Here is a 21,079-nt window from a genome sequence, read left to right on the forward strand (position 1 = left end):
TTAAAATAAAATGTTAATAAACAGAAAAAATCAAGAGACACACAAAAATATAAGAAATCTTTCGCAATAACATTTTATTTGCAATAACTTATTATTTTTTATACCTAAAGATGTTAGGTGATCAAACTCTTGATGCGTATAACTGTTTAATAATACGGTTCTGTTCAAATGAACCAAAATAAATAAGCTATATTCACTCTAACATTAATACAAATATTCATTTTCAAAAGGGGTTAGGATTAAAGTATTTGCTATATCTTAAAATAGTTTTTATTTTTAAATGTTCTCCCTGCGTTTGCGTGGGTTTCCTCCGGGTGCTCCGGTTTCCACTGCAGTCCAAAGACATGCTACAGGTGAATTGGATAGGCTAAATTGTCTGTAGTGTGTGAGGGTGACAGGCCCAGACGACAGGCTGGCCGGAATGTGTAAATCATATGGACAAGTCTAAATGGAGGACTTGTTCCAAAGAGCCGACCCCGCAACCATACGGGACTAAGGCCAAAGAAGAAGAGTTTTTATTTTTATCTTTCAACATTTTAACTTTAGTAATTTTGTCTTACTTTTTAGAATGTTTCTATTGTTAAAAAGTATTTCTGCTTGGGATGAGTTAAAATTTGAGTTTTTCATGACATTGTGTTTGTCATCTTTATTTTGGTTAAAAAAAAACAAACCTTTAACTTTATACCACACTCTCAGAAATAAAAGTACGTAAGCTGTCACTGGGTGGTACCTTTTCGAAATGTACAAATTTGTTGTAAAAGGTCCACATTAATAACTCACAGGTACATATTAGTAGCACAAAAGTGTTCCTCTTCAAATTTGTAGGTACTAATATATACTTTTGAGGTACCATTATGGACCCTTTAGGTACTAATGTATACCTTTTGAAAAGGTCCCACCCCAGTGACAGCTCATGTACCTTTATTTGTGGGAGTGCATGGTATCATCATCAATGTTCAAAGAAATGATATATTGATTCATAAATTTTATGGTGTTTGACAACTTGCGCAATATGTGCACAGCTAGTGTTTTTCAGCCAATGTTAAACATCCGGTGAAAGCTTAATGCGACTATTTTCAATTTCTTAAGGATTTAATATAGTATTGATGATGTAATGTAATTACAATACATTCAGCTAAATTGACTTCAGCATGCATTTAGTTGTTCAAGCATAAAACAAGATGAAAGATTGTGAAACTGCTATCAGTATTTTCAGGCGAGAACAGAAACTCCATTGAAAATACTGGGGGAAAACAAACTGTCATATTTAAGAGAGATGAAGAGGAACAATGGAATTTAATGCAGTGCATCTTGTCCAGTCTAAGACCTACTTTACATTATATATCTATCAGGCAGTGAAGATCACTTATTTTTAAGGAAATTAGACCTTCAACATGGCAATTTTATAATGGAAAGACAGTTCAGTGGAAGCACTAAATCTGGCTGGCTGAAATTAAAATTTTGTGTGCATATACCCCATTTTAAAGTGTGCAAAATAATTACCCAATTATTTTAGTCCTAATTTAATATGCAGAATAAACTTTAAGCCTTTTCAGCGTTATCAAAATGGCATGCTTGAAACGTTCGACTCGTCATGACATCATCTGTTGTGAGCTCTGAGATTTTTTGGTGATTAAATATGCTTTTGTTAAACCCGTCTGTTTACATTAAATGAATTAATCTTCAATACAATCAATACAATCATGCTTAAAAGTGGAAATCATGCAGGAAAAACTACATTATAAATAATGCAGTAAGAAAACTGTCCAAAATAAGTGCATTATTTACAAAAACATTTACTTAAGGCATTAGATAATGTTATACCTAAAGAATACAGAGTGTGTCATGTATTTATAGTGTAGCTTTGGTATGGTATTATGATTAACCTAAATTAGGAACTAGTAAGTAGGTTAGGAAGTGTCCACAAAAATCCAAAAGCAAGCATGCATGTGCATGTCATAGTGAAATATGAGCAGTGTCTGATCTGATCTACATTTTTCACATGCTACAGCTCATCTACTATTGCACACCATAATCATGCTCACTGTTAGAGATGTAGTAAACAGCTGCTGATGCAATCGGACACACAAGTTTAGTGTTTTTGCTTTTATATGCTGTGTATGGATTGGTGCATGTGTATGCTGGTGTGTTGCATGCAATTGCTGACAAAGGAACTGATGTGGTTTTGGCTGACCTGGGCTAATTGTCATGCATAGAACGCATAGAACATGTTTTTTAGCTCAACAATTCAACTTTGAATACTTTCAAGATTCCATTTTGTCTGGTGGTTAATGCAATGGATGGAAAAGTCACACGTACACTAGAAACAAATTTGTAGGATTCGTTTGTAAATGAAAACGTGAGTAAAATTAACAATATTAGAGTTTAAAAAAATTGCAGCAACTTTGCTGCCAAGATTTTTAATCAGGTTTAGTTCAGGACTCTTGACTGGACATTTTATTTTAAGTTTTTTTTCTTTTTAAGTTGTTAAGTTTTTTGTTTTAAAGTCCTGTGAAGTGCTACTTTGAATAATTTCAAGATTACATTTTGTTTGGTGGTTAATGCAATGGATGGAAAATCCCATAGACTTGCGAGTAACATGTACACTAGTATTATTTGTGAATTTTACTCACAATTTTATTTTCAAATAAATCCTGCAACTTTGATTTTAATATTTTTGAACTTCTTTTTTACTTTGCTGCCAAGATTTTCAATCAGGTTTAGTTCAGGACTCTTGACTGGACATTTCGTTATTTAAGTTTTCTGCTTTAAGGTCCTGTGAAGTGCTCTGAAATTAGCATTTTGTTTATTAGATGCTTGACGTAATCTCACATAAATCAAACATCAAACATAAAGATAGGGGTGGGACATAGAGGAGCTCCTCCCCTTTAAAAAAAAAACAGCCAATAGTGTTTAGTTTTTAATCACAGCTCTGCCAGTGAGAGTGGTTGAGCTCAAGCGCATCAATTAAAAAAGCAGAGGAGAGATGTTTTAAAGGGGGCCAGACATTTGTTTGACATGACGTGACAAAATGGATCCATTTAGAAGTAAATGACAAACTGTCAGCTTTACATGTTTATTTCAGTTTTATATCTTTTATACCCGAATTTGTCACTGTTTTGGAGCACACTAGATTATGGACATCAAGACAAGACTACCATACTGATACTAACATCTAAAAACTTTATTTTTATTTCACAGGACCTTTTAACTTCTCTCATTACAAGCATTGTTTGGTGCATGTATTGAACTTAAAGCATAGAACTTGTTTTTCAGCTCAACAATTCAACTTTGAATAATTTCAAGATTAAATTTTGTCCGGTGGTTAATGCAATGGATTGAAAAATCCCAGACTTGCGAGTAACATGTACACTTATATTATTTGTGAATTTTCTCACAATTTCATTTTTTAAATAAATCCTACAACTTTGTTTTTGGTGTTTTTTTAGCCATAACTTTGCTGCCAAGATTTTCAAGCAGGTTTAGTTCAGGACTCTTGACTGGACATTTCATTATTTAAGTTTTCTGCTTTAAAGTCCTGTGAAGTGCTCTCTGGCCCCGTTTACACTAGTGCGTTTTAGTTTTAAAACGGCGTTGTAGAATGAAAACGATCCGCGTCCACACTCGCGTTTTACCCAGCGTTTCTGAACAAGCTCTCCGTCCACACCAAAACGCTGAAAACGCACATCACGTGACCACACAGACACTCTCGGGCAAGCACTCCAGCATTTCTATCCAGGTGAGAGCTCTGCTTGTCGGACTGCATCACGCATCTCCCGCTGGATCTTATCTTACTATATTTGCTAAACGTGATATTTCATTCATGTTGTTGTCTTTATCTAACGACATAGGCCAATTCCCTGACTTTGGTCATTGACATCTATTAAGTTACTTGTTCACGGGTAACATGTTTTGGTTAAGCGCAAATATAAGTTAATGATTAATCCAGGTACATTGACTGATCGCTCGTCTTTATTTCATACAATGTATAAACTTATTGTATGTTATACTTTTATAATTATCGATTATTAAAACTGATATTCAGCAAAAGAGAGGGTGCGTTTCTTATTTTCACTGAAATTGAAAGGAGGCAGTTGTTATCGGCTCCGTTTTGTTATAAATATCCACACAGTGAAGATGACGCTCATGCAGCACGGCGCCTCAACATTTCTGCTGTCTGTTAAGTTGCTAATATTAAAAAGAAAATAGGCAGTTCCTTAAATCATGTTTACATTTTATTGTTGAGAAAGTGAAACAACGTAGCCAAGGTGATGTGAATGAAGTTATAAAGTACACTGTTCCCTTTGAAGATTTACCCGTGTCCTCGATATAGTCTTTTTTCCATATCAAACTGAGAAGGGGGAGACTGCAGCCTTGATCAAACTTGCGAAGTCTTAACTTACAAGAAGAGGATGCGAGACTGAACTGTGTGTGGGCTACTTAATATTGAGGAAAAGCCCCAATCAGATAGGCGAACGTTTGCAGCCCCGCCTCCGTTTTCAGATGTCTCTGTCTTTCCCCATCCACACTGAGACGGAGCAGCAGCGTTTTAGAATGAAAACGGCCTCTCCAGCATTTTCAAAACGCTCCGTTTTCGGCGCTCGAGAACTCCGGCGTAGTGTGGACGGTTGGCGTAACCGTAACAAAACTTATGCATTTTCAAACTAAAACACACTAGTGTAAACGGGGCCTCAATTTAGCATTTTATTTATTAGATGATTGACGTAACATAAAGATAGGGCGGGACATAGAGTATCTCCTCCCCTTTTAAAAACAAAACGCCTAATAGTGTTTAGTTTTTAATCACAGCTCAGTGAGGGTGGTGGAGCTTAAGCTCATCAAAGGAGAAGTGTCTTGAAGGGATGTGGGACATGTCAGATAATAGAGAGCATTTGATTGGTCAAGATTTAATGAGATATCAAGTATGAGCTGATGTAAAAATAAAACATTGATACGTTTCAGCAGAAGTGACAAACTGCAAGCTTTACATGTTTATTTCAGTTTTTTACCTTCTAAACCTGAATTTTGTCACTGTTTTGAAGCAATAATTTCAAGATTCAGTTTTGTTTGGTGGTTAATTAAATAAATGGAAAAATCCTGTAGACTAGCAAGTCCCACGTACACTAGAAACAAAGTTGTAGGATTTACATGAAAATTTAAATCTGAGTAAAATTCACAATATTATTAGTGTTGGTTTTTGGGAAAATCTTAGCTGCCAAGAGTTTTGATCAGGTTTAGCTCAGGACTCTTGACTGGACATTTCATTATTTCATTTTTCAGCTTTAAAGGGCTGTTTTACTCTTTTGCTGCATCACATGGCTAATATTTTTATATGTTCACAAAGAAATAACAAGAAACGCATCTGAAACTCAAGCTGAGATTTCAAATGTAAAATTTAAGTAGGAATACTTCATAATGATACATTCCGATAATGTTTATTTAATGCAAATGTTGACAGTGTGGGTAATAACTAGTGAGCAAATACGGGTTACAAAATGGTTCTGGTACATTGTTTTTCCTGTTTCCTCAATGTCTGTTGTGTAACAATGGCTTTTTAAAAATGACCATGTCTTGGGAGTTTTTGTATCAGTATAATGTTAAAAACTTTTTTTTAACTTTTAAAAGGGCAAAAAATCATTACTTTTCAAAGACTTTCTAACTTTTCGAAGCATTCGTGAGCATGTCACTTGTGAAAGCAGTTTTGGTTAATGCTATTGCTAGGCGTATTTCAGGATGTGGTGAGGTTTTTTTTCTTTCTTTTTTTTTTAGCTGTTCTAGCTTTGTGTCATTCTGAGGCTTGAAAAAGCAGAATCGTGTGTCTCTGTCAAGGTCCCAGAGCAAAAGCTTTCATCCTCTGCATTAGCATCACTATAGAATTGACAGAAATACTTCTGCCAGCACCCCTGCCTGTACTCTCTCTCTTTCTCTCTCATTCAGATGGCCTCACAGCGCTCTTTGCTGCTTCTTTGAAGGGCATTCTTTGCAGCTAAAGTCATATATCTCAGTATGGAGGATCTCCGAACTGAAGCAGGGCAGAAGACAAGGATGAGAAAGCTTTGACAGAAAGACCACAGAGGAATTTTGCAATCGCAGACCAAAATCACGGACTGATTTTTTTTTTTATAACAAGAGCACTGAATGATGTCTCTGCTGGCTGTTCTGTGTGTTTTGTATGTCTGGAGTCCAGCAATGCTGACCGGTGGGCTGGGATCAACACTGGATAGCCTACCTCGGAAAACAGTGCCAATTGGAAGTAAGTTGACTTTCTGAAAATCACATTTGATTATTATTAGAAAAAGTGCCAGTGCTGTTTCTCACTATCATTGGCTAATATTTATAAATGCACATGGGTACTTAAAAAAATTACATTGATTAGATACATAAATAGTAGTAAATTAATATTTTTTTTCCATTTTCTTATTCAAAGGTGCTGAAATTTTAAAGTGCTTTCAGCTGTATTTTTAGCAGCATATTAAGCTTAAAATCATGTTCTTATACAGTTAAAGTCAGAATGATTCACCCTTCTGTGAATTTCTTTTCAATTATTACCCAAATTATGTTTAACAGAGCAATGACTTTTTCACAGTATTTCCATAATATCTTTTCTTCTGGAGAAAGTCTTATTTGTTTTATTTTGGTTAGAATAAAAGCAGTTTTAAGTTTAAAAAAAAAAAATCATTTTAAGCTCAATATTATTTTACCATTTATTTTGTAAATATTTTTTTCTATTGCCTACAGAACAAACCACTGTTATACAATGATTTGCCCAATTACCCTAACTTGCCTAATTCATTTAGTTACACCTTTAAATTGCACTTTAAGCTGAATACTAGTATCTTGTAAAAATATCTGGTAAAACATGATGTACTTTTATCATGGCAAAGATAAAAGAAATCAGTCATTAGAAATTCTAATTAATTCTAATTCTATTAGAAAAATCTTCTTTCCATTAAACAGAAATTGGAGAAAAGGTATAGAGGGGGCTATTTATTCAGAATGGTTTATTTTGACTTCACCTGTATATATTCTATGGTCTTATAAAGAATAATATGGCATTGCCACTATGTTAGAGTACAAAAATTTCTACTTGTTTTTATTGTTGTAATACCTATTGTGATAATTACTTATTAATATTTTTATTATTATGATGTTATTGTACTTTACTTACTATTTGGTTATTTAAAAAATAACACTTATTCATTTAGCATTTTGTGTAACAGTTTGTTTTAAAGCATCTTCACAGTAATAAGCAGCAAAATATCAGTCTCAATGCTTTGAAGATAGTTATTTAATAAAGTTGTGACACTGATTAAAATTTCAATTTAGTCTAATAATGGTCAAAGTTGCAAAGTTCATTCATTATGTTCAGTTCAGTTCATCACAAGTTCAGTTCAGTTGAGTTGCATTCAGCTCAAGTTTGGTGTTGGGAAAAAGAGGGGAGGGACCAACTATTGTCAGTTGGCTCACAAAATGAGGCACAAACCGCAAGGAGACGCATGATTTTATAGTTTACAGTTAAAATGCAGGAAATACTAAAAAAACAGTAAATAATTTAATGCCCTACTACATTTGTTATACGGAATTTCCAATACACATAACCACTATTTGTTACATTATTATGAAGATAATCATGTTTATATAAACACTATAAATGAGGAGGACTTCTCTCCTCCTAAATCCTCGGGTCTGAATGCAGACACAGTGAATAGCAGTACAGCAGATCGATTGCCCTATTTCAACCATTAACCCTGCCAGTAATCTGGAGAATTTTAAACATAGGTGAACACAGCAGCACGGATATAAGTAATGTGTCTGAATGGTAACAAACTCAGCTGATAAAAGACAAAGTCTGCCATTCTCGTACAGCTCTCCTGACAAAAATGCTTGCTGCAAACCAACAGCTTTGCTGTATCGGCCCTGACAGAATCGTGAGGAAAAACATGCAACAAACCCCGTGGATCATGGAAACAAACACATACAACTCGTGTCATGTGCGGTCTCACCCAATCATTGGGTCTCACAGCTTGGCAGGTCTGCTTTGCCTTCGGAAAGCACATGCTCTCATGAATAATTAAGAAGCAGGGTCTTCTCATAGGATAAGAAAACTCAGCTATAAATAATAATGAGAAACCGACACGTCATCACTTCACTAGCAGATTCACTAGATTCATTCATTCATTCATTCATAGATTCATTCAGATTTTGATCCCGTCCCAAAAAAGATTTTAAACCTGGAAGGTGAAATTATCTGACAAAAGCTCTAAATTTTTCAGCTTTCCCCACAATTAAAGCTGACAGGTACTAACATTCTCTTAACTGATGCTCAACACACACAAATCTGTTAAATTCTCAAAAAACTACCTTTAAATGTAGTGTTACCATCCGACTCAGTCCAATTCAAATTGTATTACCATCCAATAGTGGTGGTGCTGTTAAATTACAGAGTATTAGTGTTGTTTGAACCCCCACTGAGCAAGTCAAAGGCCAAATAAGAGACACAGCACTGCATGCCTTTCTTCAAACCATCCTCTGTGTCCATTTCCATTTTTGGCAAACGTGAGTTACTTCTGCCTTTGACGTGTGTTGCTAGGTAATGGAGGACGTTTGTTTCGTGAAGAGGGAATTTGGAACTACACCACCATGCTTCTGAGGGATGATCTCAACCTGCTCATCCTGGGTGCCAGAGAAGCCATTTTTGCACTTGACCTCGATGACATTACAATCAAGAAGGCCATGGTGAGGTCTTAAAGGAATAGTTCAGATGAGTGTTCACATGAAATCACCCCTAAATGGTTTCAAACCTTTATTTAGAGTTTCTTTCTTCTGTTAAACATGAAAGAAGATATTTTGAGAAAAGCTGAAAAGCTGTAACCATTATCTTGTGTATGACTTTATTATATCTGATATTTGTAATTCTTTAAACGATTTTAATATAGCTTATGCTATTTTCTCTAGATATGACACTATTGTGTTGAGCCTACAAAAGTGGACACGTAATTTGTAAAGTTTTATGTCTTTCTGTTGTATTCATATTTTGTATTATCTCAAAATAAATAAAGAAAGAAACCCAGTCGCTCGCGGCATCAACAAAGCTGTCAAGCGAAAGCTCTTTTGCACTATGTAAAGATTAATATGGTGTAAAGATTATGATGTGTTATTGAAACACTAATGACGCATCAAAGAAATATCACTTATAAATTAAAATTACTTTGTTTAATGTTATACCCTTACATTTAAAATGGAAACACAAGGGCAGTCTTAAGAAAAAGGACCCCAAGCCTATAAGGTGTTTTATGGAATAGCCTGTCTTAAACTGACAGCTATGTGTTTTTCTTTCCCTTTTTTATTGATTTTCTTGGCACATGTGCTCCTGTGCGATCAGAAAACTAGTGTAATATTGGCATGCCATCTTTACCAGACTCAGGCAAAGTCCATATCTCCTTTCACTCCGCCCCCCGAAGCCCCAGCTGGCCCTCTTTGGCTGAAGGTATTCAGCGGACTGAAAAAGGCTGGCTGTTGGCCCCGGAAGTGACAGTGGAAACACGACTGGCCCTGATTCGCTCACTTTAGATGCTATAGTGGAAATGCGGCTTTTGACTTCTTTAGTAGGAATAAAAAATGGAAGTCAGTGGTTACAGGTTTCTGACATTTTTCAAAATATCTTCTTTTGTGCCTAAAAGAAGAAAGAAACATAAACAGGTTTGTGACAAGAGTAAGTAATAGCAGAATTTCTCTTTAAATGCATAGTCACAAATGTTTTTAATGCTGTCTTCAGTTTGTTAAGGTTTTTTCTTTTTACTAAACTGTGTTTTTTCTTTTCAGTTGAAATGGGAAGTAACACGTGATCAGCAAAACGACTGTTCAAATAAGGGGAAAGATGCTACGGTGAGTCTTCACATCTATATTTCACATCCTGAAGGAATGCTTTTTCATTTAATTGTTTTCAACAAATTTTAAAAAATCTATAATACGACCTCTGTAGATGAACAAGTAAACATGAACAATGCAGAATTAAAAAAATACAAGTATGACTAAAATATGAACATTGGGGATGTTCATTTCAGTTATTTTTGCTGATATATAACCTGCATTTGCTTGCAAATCAACCAGCAAGGTCACCATGTTAAATTAGAATCAGTTTAAATCATTATAATAATCATGTACAAAGTATTTGACCTACTATAATTAATGTAATTAATGTTTTACATGCACACAAAAACAGGCTAAGATGAAATGCGTTTTACTTTAAACATATTAACAGAAATAACTGTGGGGAATTTTTGTGACATGCTCGAAGAAGGAAACCAAGGCAGCAGAAAGTGCAACCTGTATGTATATATATATACACACACACACACACACACACACACACACACACACATATATATATATATATATATATATATATTTTTTTTTTTTTTTTTTTTTACTAAAAATGGGCCAGCTGTGGCTAACAGCACAGACTATCAAATACACAAGACATGTCACTCGTATAATTTAAAATGGGAAAAAGTGTAACGGTCAATATGGCAAATGAAGCCCCTCCTTCTAGTACAGGAGCCAATATAAACTTGCCAATACATATAACTTGCCAATTTATATATAATATAAATTTGCCAATACAAATTACGATTCTTGTAATTTAATGTGTATTTATATAGCATTTATTGTGTGTGGTTACACCCCTACACTTTACGAGAAGTGCCATGGGATTTTTAATGACCACAGAGAGTCAGGACCTTGGTTTAATGTCTCATTCAAAAGACTGATTTTTCGGGGGAAGGGCTCGAACAGATTTCTGTTTTTGCAGTTTCTGCAGATCTTGTGCGATTCGAACATTTAGAAATTAATCTAAAGAAACAGTTGTAGTTAAATTTTATTGGTGAATCCTACTGAAATTTAATCGTACGCTTGGCAAGCAATTTTGGGGATTTTGATGTTTCCTCATTCTAACAGAATGCCCGAGCATATTTCCTGAGAGGCATTTCAAAGATGACCACCGAGTGAACTGACTTGCATTTCAGGGACTTTGCTAAAAGCCTCCAACTGTGAATTTTGAATCCGTAATGAATCACTTTAAACTCTTATTTATCATTATTTTACATAGAGGAGCTCAAATATTGAATTGTGTCTGCTCCTGTTTATTTATGATTCATTTCAATGGCTCTATCAGGGGTTCAGGCCAAAAATTCTAAATTATTCATTTGTATTAGATTTCCACTTTTATTTTATGAGTTCTTGCTTTTTTATAATTGTAGCGTAGGCTACATGTGATATACACTGATCAACCACCTTATTAGGTACACCTTACTAGTACCATGTTGGACCCCTTTTGCCTCCAGAACTGCCTTAATCCTTCGTGGCATAGATTCAACAAGGTACTGGAAATATTCCTCAGAGATTTTGGTCCATATTGACATGATAGCATCACGCAGTTGCTGCAGATTTATCGGCTGCACATCTATGATGTGAATCTCCCGTTTCATCACATCCCAAAGGTGCTCTATTGGATTGAGATCTGGTGACTGTGGAGGCCATTTGAGTACAGTGAACTCATCGTCATGTTCAAGAAACCAGTCTGAGATGATTCACGCTTTTTGACATGGTGTGTTATCCTGCTGGAAGTAGCAATCAGAAGATGGGGATTTTTGTTGTCATAAAGGGATCGACATGGTCAGCAACAGTGCTAATTTGGCAACTGTTAAACGTTATCTGGGAAATGCTTTGAATTACTGTTTAGTAAAAAAAATGTTTGTGTTCTATTTGGGACACTAAACTTATTCATTCTTTCATTTTCTTTTCGGTTTAGTTTCTTTATTAATCAGAGGTCGCCACAGCATAATGAACCGCCAACTTGCCCTTCCAGCCGCAACCCACTCCTGCATTCACACACATACACTATGGCCAATTTAGCTTATTCACCTATAGTACATGTCTTTCGACTGAGGGGAATCTGGAGCACCTGAAGGAATCCCGCGCGAACACGAGGAGAACATGCAAACTCCACATAGAAATGCCAACTGTCCCAGCCGGGAATCGAACAGTGATCTTCTTGCTGTGAGGCGATCGTGCTACCCACTGCGCCACCATGGCACCAACATTCCTGGACAGCCATAGCTCTGCACAGTTTAGTTCCAACCCTAATTAAACACGGCTGATCAAACTACATGAGTCTTTCAGGCTTGTTTGAAACCTAGATAAGTGTGTTGGAGCAGGGTTGGAACTATACTATGCAGTGCTGGCATAGTGTGTAGCGTGCCATTTAGGAAGCAACTTGTAAATTAATCTGTTATTTACACTGTAAGTTGCAGTATTATAATCACTTATTAGCATTAATACATTTTTACTACTACTTTGGTAATTAGTGATGTAACATATTATACAAATATGAAGATTTTTAAGACTTACAAAAGCACCGTCTGAGGAAGTGGCTTTTGTATGTTTATTTACAGCAGATAAAAGGAAGTGTGTGTTGTAGCTTGGTCAGACATTGTGGTCAGAAAAGATTATTGAGTTATTCCCCATGTTGTTGTTTTTTTTTCTTCTTCTTTAGAATGACTGCAAAAACTATATTCGAATTCTTCATAAAAAGGACGACGGCAGAATGTATGTCTGTGGAACCAAAGCGTTCAACCCCACCTGTGGCTATTTGGTGAGTGTCATCCATTTAATTCAGTGTTTGTTAGTGACCACAAATGTAGAATGTGCATCGTTTATTTGGTTGTTGCATGTTATTCTCATAGTCCTATGGGGATGGTAAGCTGACTTTAGAGATCCTCCAAGAAGATACGAAAGGGAAATGTCCGTTCGACCCTTTTCAGCGATATACATCTGCAATGGTCGGTACGTACTGCTTAGTTGTTTATTGACTAGATAATTTGTATTCATATCTGCAACACTCACAGTTTCATTTATTGCAAGTATTTTTACACATATAGTAATCCGTGCCTCGGTTTTCTCTCTCAGATGGAGCGTATTACTCTGCTACTTCAATGAACTTTCGGGGTTCAGAGCCGGTGATGATGCGCAGCACAGAGGAAAGCATTCGAACTGAGTTTACAAGCACCTGGCTCAGTGGTGAGAAAGTGTTCATGTCTAAACTAACCACCAAACACAATGTGAAAAAATGCAAGAGCACACTCAGTACGATACCCTTGTACATAACCACAACATACTTGCAAACTGAATGCACAGCTTATCAGATTTTTAGAACAAAGGCTACTGATAAACTGTTAAAGGTCCCATGAAATTAAAGTTTTTTTAGTCAATATCAGTATGTTAGTTTAAGGATATCTATAGTATATTCTAGTGTGCAACAAAACAGTGACACAATTCGGGTTTAGAAGAAATAAGCCTAATAAAAACATCCAAAGCTTGCAGTTTGTCTTTTCCACCCAAAATGGATCAACGTTTTTTTTCACGTCACCTCATACTTCAGTTTCTCATCAAACCTTCTGACCAATCAAATGCTTTTTAGTATCTGACATGCCCCGCCCACTTTTAGATGCTTTTTGTTTGCTCTACATTTGTTGCGCTTGAGCTCAGTCACTCTCACTGGCACAGCTGTGATAAAAACAAAATGCTATTGGCTGTTTTTTTAAATGGGGAGGGGCTACTCTATATCCCACCCTCTTTTTCATGTTAACGAAAACGATAACTGTGAAAAATGTGGTCTCCCTCAAAACGGTATCTCATGTATTAATTGAACGTACAAAAATAAGTAATCAAGGCAAATCATTTTTGAAAGATTAAGAGAGCTAAATACAGTCAATTTCTCCCTAAAAGCTATTTTAGATGGCAAAGATAAAAAGGTAAATAACGAATGTTTTAGACATTTGATTGACAGATTTAATGGATAGGATATAATAGTTTTTTTTCCTCCATTTATTTTATTTTATTTGTAATTTTCCCCTCTCTTTAATGGTAAACCAATGTAGTATTCCCTTAATAATCTCTTAAGATTTCGAACCAAGTTGCGCCCCATACTGAAATTCAGTAGGTGGCAGAAAATGCTCCTTATAAAACTCGCCAGATAAAACTCCAGAAAAAAAAAAAAAACATTGAATAAATAATTACACATTTCAAGGCATCTCATGGGATCTTTAATAATCATCTATTTGTTAGTATTCAAATTATTGTCAGTTTCAGGAAAAATTTATGTTTTTACTTTTGTCAAAATTCTTGTTCAAATATGTGACCCTGGATCACAAAATATTACGTTGCATACATTTGTGGGAATAGCCAAAATGTCCAAATGATTGATTTTTATTGTATTACAAAAATGATTTTAAAATTATGTACATATCATGTTCCTTGAAGACATGTAGTAAATTATTTTGCATAAATATATCCAAATGTAACTTATGATCAGTAATATGCATAGCTAAGAATGGAATATGGACAACTTTAAAGGTGATTTTCTTAGTATTTAGATATTTTGTTTTCTCAGACCTTTAATAGATATTGCCATATCCTAACAAACCCAACATTCACTGAGAGCTTAGTTATTCAGGTTTTAGATGATGAATAAATCTCAATTTTCAAAAATGGACTGGTTTTGTGATACCAAGACACACTTCTAAATAGGTAATTATGTGATAACAACACAGTCTGTAAATGCGTTCTGACATGGTGAAGCAGTTTGGTAGTCCTTTATGTAGACATTCAAGAATCATTGTTCTTTTGTTATTTGTTTCACCACAATGAAGATGTATAACCAAATGAAACAGCCTCTTGAAAAATTTGAAATTTAGTCTTGATTTTTGTCTGTTGTGAATGGATTGTGGTTTGTTATTGGTGGATCTTATATGAGGGGCAGGTTGATCACGCCCTTGCACCAGTAAACAATCAGAGAAAACATGAGATGGTATAAATAAAGGGGATGTTCATTTGATTAAAGTTCACAATGACACATTTACTTTGATAAAAGTTAACAATAACGCTTTTACTATCAAAAACGAACAATGAACAATACATTTATCACAGTATTTATTCACCTTTGTTAACATTAATGGAATTTCATGTTAACCAATGTTAATAAGCATAACTCTCGATTTTATTAATGCATTTAGTAAATGTTGAACTATGATTAATAAATGCTGTTCAAGTATCGTTCATAATAGTAATACATTAACTAACATTAAAGGGGACCTATTATGCAAAAAAACACTTTTATACGGGGCTTAAACAAAGTTGTGTGGGAACAGTCTGTTAATATAACCAGCTTCTAATGACAAAAAATCTATTAATTGATTTTTTTTTATAATCACACTTAATTAAAACAGTCTGCAAAAACACTTTGACATTCTTCCTTTGTGTCATCCGCCCATTAGTGACAATCTCTCCCTAATTAGCACAGGACGTTAGTCTGGTTTTTGAATCTGCCACTATGCTGACACGCAGGCATTTATAGCCACGCCCTTTTTTGAAAACAGCGCAATCTCATTTGAATTTAAAGCAACAGTCACCAAAATGGCACAAATAGAATCAAAGCCTGAAAGAGGCAGTTTCAAATAGTTAGAAAACATTCACACAAACACACTCTAGGGCAGGGGTGTCCAAAGTCTGTAAGGAGGGTCCTGGGGTCCTGCTGACTTTAGCTCTAACATGCTTCGACACACCTGCCTGGAAGTTTCTAGTATACCCAGTAAGAGCTTGATTAGCTTGTTTAGGTGTGTTTGATTAGGGCGGAGCTAAATTCTCTAGGACACTGGCCCTCCAGGACTGAGTGTGGACACCCTTGCTCTGGGGACATTAGAAGACTTATTTTACATCTTGTAAAATGGGGTGTAATAGGCCCCCTTTTTACTAATGAATCCTTATTGTAAAGTGTGACTAATTTAATAATGTGCATGAATAAGTCATACATAATATATTTTGCCATTTTCCATAACAAAAAAAGAGTTTATTTCATGAAAAAAGGTTAATGTCCCTATAAAATGATTATTGGTGCCAGGCAGGGTAGTTTGAGTATCTGTTGATTGCAGTCGTTTACAGAAATTTTGCAAACACACACACACACACACACACACACACACACACACACACACACACACACAAATCTGTAGTTCTGCGGGTGAAAATATGTTTACTCTTATATTAGAGTGATGCAAACAACTAAAATAGTTTTGTCATTTTAGAACCAAATTTTATCCACATGGCCCACATACCAGAGGGCCAATCTAATCCAGATGGGGATGATGACAAGATCTATCTGTTCTTCAGTGAGACGGCAGTGGAATATGAGTCATACACAAAGGTGGACGTGTCTCGAGTGGCTCGTGTGTGCAAGGTAAACTCCCTTGAGGTTATGCATCTATTTGAAGAAATGTTACAGGATTTCCTGTCGACCACGTATAACATCTATTCAAAATCATTTTATCCTCCCAGGGTGACTTGGGTGGGCAGAGGACGCTACAAAAGAAGTGGACGTCATTTCTAAAAGCTAGGCTCGACTGTCAAGTTCCAAACACCAATCTCCCTCTTCTGGTGCAGGATGTTTTCCACTTGTGTCCAGATGACTGGACCACCTGTGTTTTTTATGCTGTTTTTACCCCACAATCGTAAGTTTGAGCTGTTGATTGTGAAAACAAAGCATATTTGATCATATCTTGAATTCATAACAACCACAAACAGCACCCTTGAAAACCTTTTAATTCCACAAACCTCAAGAATTATTATTAGCTATAGATTTTCAATCAGGTTTAGATCAGGACTTTAGGCTGGACATTTCATTTATTCAGAGTTTTATTACAGTGGAAATCCAAACTAGAGAACATAGCTTTGCATAGCTCTGTTTGAAGTGATCAAGTGAGCAGTTTTAAACATGCTTCATGAGTTACATTAATTCTGATAGACAGTTTAAAAACTTGAAAATAACACTAATCCTCTATCAAAAAATCTAATATAATCAAATTTTAGGAATGCTTTCATATACCTATTAAACTCTATTAAATGGCAGCCATACATTACAGTTTTAACTGACTTTGCAATGTACTGTAGTCAGTGTTAAGTCAAATCAGCACAATGGTTAAAATTCTCTCCAACTCCTGTGTATTGCAATAACAGACAGGGTTCTCTATACCCCTTCAAAAGCCTGCGCTAATACACACACACACACACACACACACACACACACACAGCACTAAAGTGACTATAACTTCAATTCAATTAAACCTTTATATATTTATTATAAATATTAAGGGTAAAGACATTAAAATTAAAGTAGTAGTTCACCCAAAAATGTACTCGCAATTTACTCACCCTCAAGTGGTTATAAACATTTATGGGTTTCTTTCTTCTGTTGAACATTAAATAAGATATTTTGTTGACTTTTTATTGACTTTCATAGTAGGAAAAACAAATACTATAATTACAGATTTACAGCTTTTTTAAAAATGTTTTTGTGTGTGTGTGTGTGTGTGTGTGTGTGTGTGTGTGTGTGTGTGTGTGTGTGTGTGTGTGTGTGTGTGTGTGTGTGTGTGTGTGTGTGTGTGTGTGTGTGTGTGTGTGTGTGTGTGTGTGTGTGTGTGTGTGTGTGTGTGTGTGTTCAACAAAAAAACAGAAACTCAACCAAGTTTTTAACAAGTGAAGTGAGTAAATGATGACAGCATCTTCATTTTTGGGTGAACTATCCCTTTAAGTGTTCATATTATATTCTCTAATTTTGATCTCTACTGTACTTTGCACACCTCTACCTCATCCCAGTGAATGTAATTGTTGTGTCAAGTGCCCTTTGTTTACATAGCGCTAATGCAGTGCAGAGCAGTTTCAACTGTAATAAATTAAAAAAAATATTTAAATCCATTATGCTAGCTTTAAAGGTCTTGTTTACTTTAAAATGTGCATTTTTATTTGATGTTTGGCATAATTTCAACTGAAAACATGAAGAGAGGGTGGCATATAATGAAAAAAAGGTTGTTTTATCACCACTCTGCCAGCGAGAGGGGTTAAATGAAAAGCGTCTTGAAGGGGCGGGGCATAGCAGATTCTAGAGAGCATTTGATTGGTCACGACTGGATGAGAAACTGTTGAGGAGTAAAACCGTTGTTTCATAGGCAGAAGTGACAAACTACAAGCTTTACATGTTTATATCTCTTTTATATCTTCTAAAAGTTTTTTATTTTTTTTATTTTTTTTTATTTTATGTGTGCACTAGCTTATAGATATCCCAAAAATTAACAATACTGATTCTAACATCTAAAAATCTTTATTTTAAATTCATGGACTTGAAAATTACCCTTTTCCAAACTTTCAGAGTAAGTTTGGATTGTGTAAAACAAATTGCTAGCTTGCTTATTTGTTGCTTTGAATAAAAAACGTCTGCTAAATGTAAATGATAAATGTCCGCAACATGGTTAATGTTGAAAAATTTAATCTGAAATGTTTCTCCTCGACAGAGACTCCTCTCAGTATTCTGCTGTATGTTCATACAAAATTGAAGACATCAAGACCGTGTTCTCGAAGGGCAAATTTAAGGCTCCGTTTAATGTGGAGACGTCATTTGTGAAGTGGGTGATGTACTCAGGCGAGCTTCCTGATCCCCGACCCGGAGCGGTGTGTCTACAGTTAGTTTACTGGTATACTCATTTAGTAAAACTGATTAACTTAACTAACTCTGACTGTGTTTTTCACGAAAGTGCATTGACAATCATGCCAGAGAAAAGGGCATCACCAAATCTCTGGAGCTTCCAGACAAAACGTTACAGTTTGTCAAAGACAAGCCTCTGATGGACCAGGCTGTCACTGCAGAGCAACCCCTGCTGGTGAAGAGAGGAGCTGCATTCACTAGAATAGTAGTGACCACCGCGACCGCCTTGAATGGGACCAGCCATCAAGTCATGTTCATCGGCACAAGTAAACACTCTTTGATGCAATTATGTGGTTTTATAATCAGTAAATTGACAGTATTTTAAAGAGGATGTACAGTTGTAGATGTTTTCCTCCATTTCTGTTCAACGGAAAGAAGATTTTTTTCAACACATTTCTAAACATAATAGTTTTAATAACACATTTCTAATAACTGATTTATTTTATTTTTGTCATGATGACAGTACATAATATTTAATAGATATTTTCAAGATACTAGTATTCAACTCAAAGTGCAATTTAAAGCTCTAACTAGGTTAATAGGGAATATGTCGAAGCATGCTAATAGGACTTTTAATTTGCCAGTAACCTGGGTTAACCGCTTCCGGTGAAGTGTATGCCATTGCAATATCGGCATGTTTAAGGTCTACTTTCTTTAAAAATCAGCGATCTCCACTGGCTGAGTGATATCTGATATAAAGTTTGCCTCAGATTGAGCAAGAAGCACTGCATTAAATTACATTTTTCCCCACGATGTCTTCAAAATATGAGCATTTATTTTACCCCTGTATATTCAATGGAGCTTCTGCGCTACCTGCCGATTCTGACGGGCGCGTGCAAGTAAACAGCTGTTTGTGACGTTTTACGCTTGAGCAACTAAATGAATGCCAGTCTATTAAACTTATTATATTGTAATTACATTTAGTCATTTAGCAGACGCTTTTATCCAAAGCGACTTACAAATGAGGACAAGGAAGCAATTTACACAACTATAAGAGCAACAATGAATAAGTACTAAAGGCAAGTTTCAGGTCTGTAAAGTCTAAGAAGGGAAGTGTTAGTAGTTTTTTTTTTTTTTTTTTTTTTTTTTGTACAGTTAGTGTGATATTCAGAGAGGCAATTGCAGATTAGGAAGTGAAGTGGAGACTAAATAGTTGAGTTTTTAGTCGTTTCTTGAAAATAGCGAGTGACTCTGCTGTTCTGATGCAGTTAGGGAGTTCATTCCACCAACTGGGCAGATTGAGCGTGAGCGTTCGCGAAAGTGATTTTTTCCCTCTTTGGGATGGAACCACGAGGCGACGTTCATTCACAGAACGCAAGTTTCTGGAGGGCACATAGATCTGCAGAAGTGAGTGCAGATAAGAGGGTGCTAGGCCAGAAGTCACTTTGTAGGCAAACATCAGAGTTTTGAATTTGATGCGAGCAGCAACTGGCAGCCAGTGCAAACGGACTAGCAGCGGAGTGACATGTGCTCGTTTAGGTTCATTGAAGACCACTCGTGCTGCTGCATTCTGGAGCAGTTGAAGAGGCTTGATAGAGTTAGCTGGAAGCCCAGCTAGTAGAGAGTTGCAGTAATCCAGTTTGGAGAGAACAAGAGCTTGAACAAGGAGTTGAGCTGCATGTTCAGATAAGAAGGGTCGGATCTTTCTGATGTTATAGAGTGCAAATCTGCACGATCGAGCAGTTCTAGAAATGTGGTCAGAGAAGTTTAGTTGGTCATCAATCGTTACTCCAAGGCTTTTCACCATTTTGGATGCAGTAATGGTTGCCCCATCCATCTGGATTGAAAAGTTATGGTGTAGAGTCGGGTTGGCAGAAACTACAAGCATTTCCGTTTTTGCGAGGTTCAGCTGAAGATGATGATCTTTCATCCAGTGTGAAATATCCAACAGGCAGGCTGAGATACGAGCTGGAACCGAGGGATCATCTGGATGAAAAGAGAATGTTGAGGTTTTCTGTCACTAGTGGAGTTTTAAAGGGAAAGTTCACTCAAAGCTGAAGATTCTGTCATCATGTACTCACCCTTTACCTGTTTTAAACCTTTATGAGTTTCTTTCTTCTGTTGAAAATGTAGTAAAATATTTCTAAAAATGTTGAAAACCAGTATCTATTGACTTCCATAGTAGGAAAAAAGAAATACGAAGAAAATCAATGGTTATAGATTTTCAGCTGTCTTCAAAGTATTATATTTTGTATTTAACAGAAGAAAGAAACTCGTAATCGTTTGGAATCACATGGTGGGTAAATAGTCAAATTTATTAGTGCTGATAAAATAGCGCTTTTAAAAGTTAATTATATCATAAGAAACATGATCACATATTTTCCCAGTATCATGCAGCCTTAGTAAACATCTACTTTTTTAAGGAAACATTGGAATTTTAATGGACCTTATTAAAGAGATTATTTACACAAATCATTTACTTTCCCTTCACTTGTTTCAAACTTGTGTGAGTTTCTTTCTTCGGAAGATATTTTGAAGTATGTTGGAAAA

The 21,079-nt window shown here is 35.7% G+C and overlaps 3 protein-coding genes across 4 annotated transcripts in view; 2 read left to right on the top strand and 1 right to left on the bottom strand.

The window, feature by feature from the left end:
* Positions 1 to 14,430, top strand: part of stap2a (signal transducing adaptor family member 2a) — a 67,672-nt gene extending 53,242 nt beyond the window's left edge. The window contains exon 10 of the transcript XR_015477560.1: positions 14,125 to 14,430. The gene's annotated coding sequence lies outside the window, so the exon portion shown is untranslated. The remainder of the gene's footprint in view (positions 1 to 14,124) is intronic.
* cactin overlaps positions 1 to 21,079 on the bottom strand; it is a 465,667-nt gene that overhangs the window by 413,319 nt on the left and 31,269 nt on the right. The gene's annotated exons all lie outside the window — the stretch shown is intronic.
* The window catches only part of sema4e (semaphorin 4e), a 34,223-nt gene that overhangs the window by 6,055 nt on the left and 7,089 nt on the right, over positions 1 to 21,079 (top strand). For both annotated transcript variants that reach the window (NM_001083865.2, NM_131049.2), the window contains 10 exon segments: positions 5,938 to 6,253; positions 8,591 to 8,736; positions 9,823 to 9,885; positions 12,554 to 12,652; positions 12,744 to 12,843; positions 12,967 to 13,077; positions 16,140 to 16,291; positions 16,390 to 16,562; positions 18,399 to 18,555; positions 18,639 to 18,855. In NM_001083865.2, the coding sequence (NP_001077334.2) occupies positions 6,139 to 6,253; positions 8,591 to 8,736; positions 9,823 to 9,885; positions 12,554 to 12,652; positions 12,744 to 12,843; positions 12,967 to 13,077; positions 16,140 to 16,291; positions 16,390 to 16,562; positions 18,399 to 18,555; positions 18,639 to 18,855 (1,333 nt within the window). In that variant the 5' untranslated portion in view covers positions 5,938 to 6,138.

Source organism: Danio rerio, chromosome 2 (assembly GCF_052040795.2).
Source record: "Danio rerio strain M-AB ecotype USA chromosome 2, GRCz13ab, whole genome shotgun sequence".
NCBI lineage: Eukaryota > Metazoa > Chordata > Actinopteri > Cypriniformes > Danionidae > Danio > Danio rerio.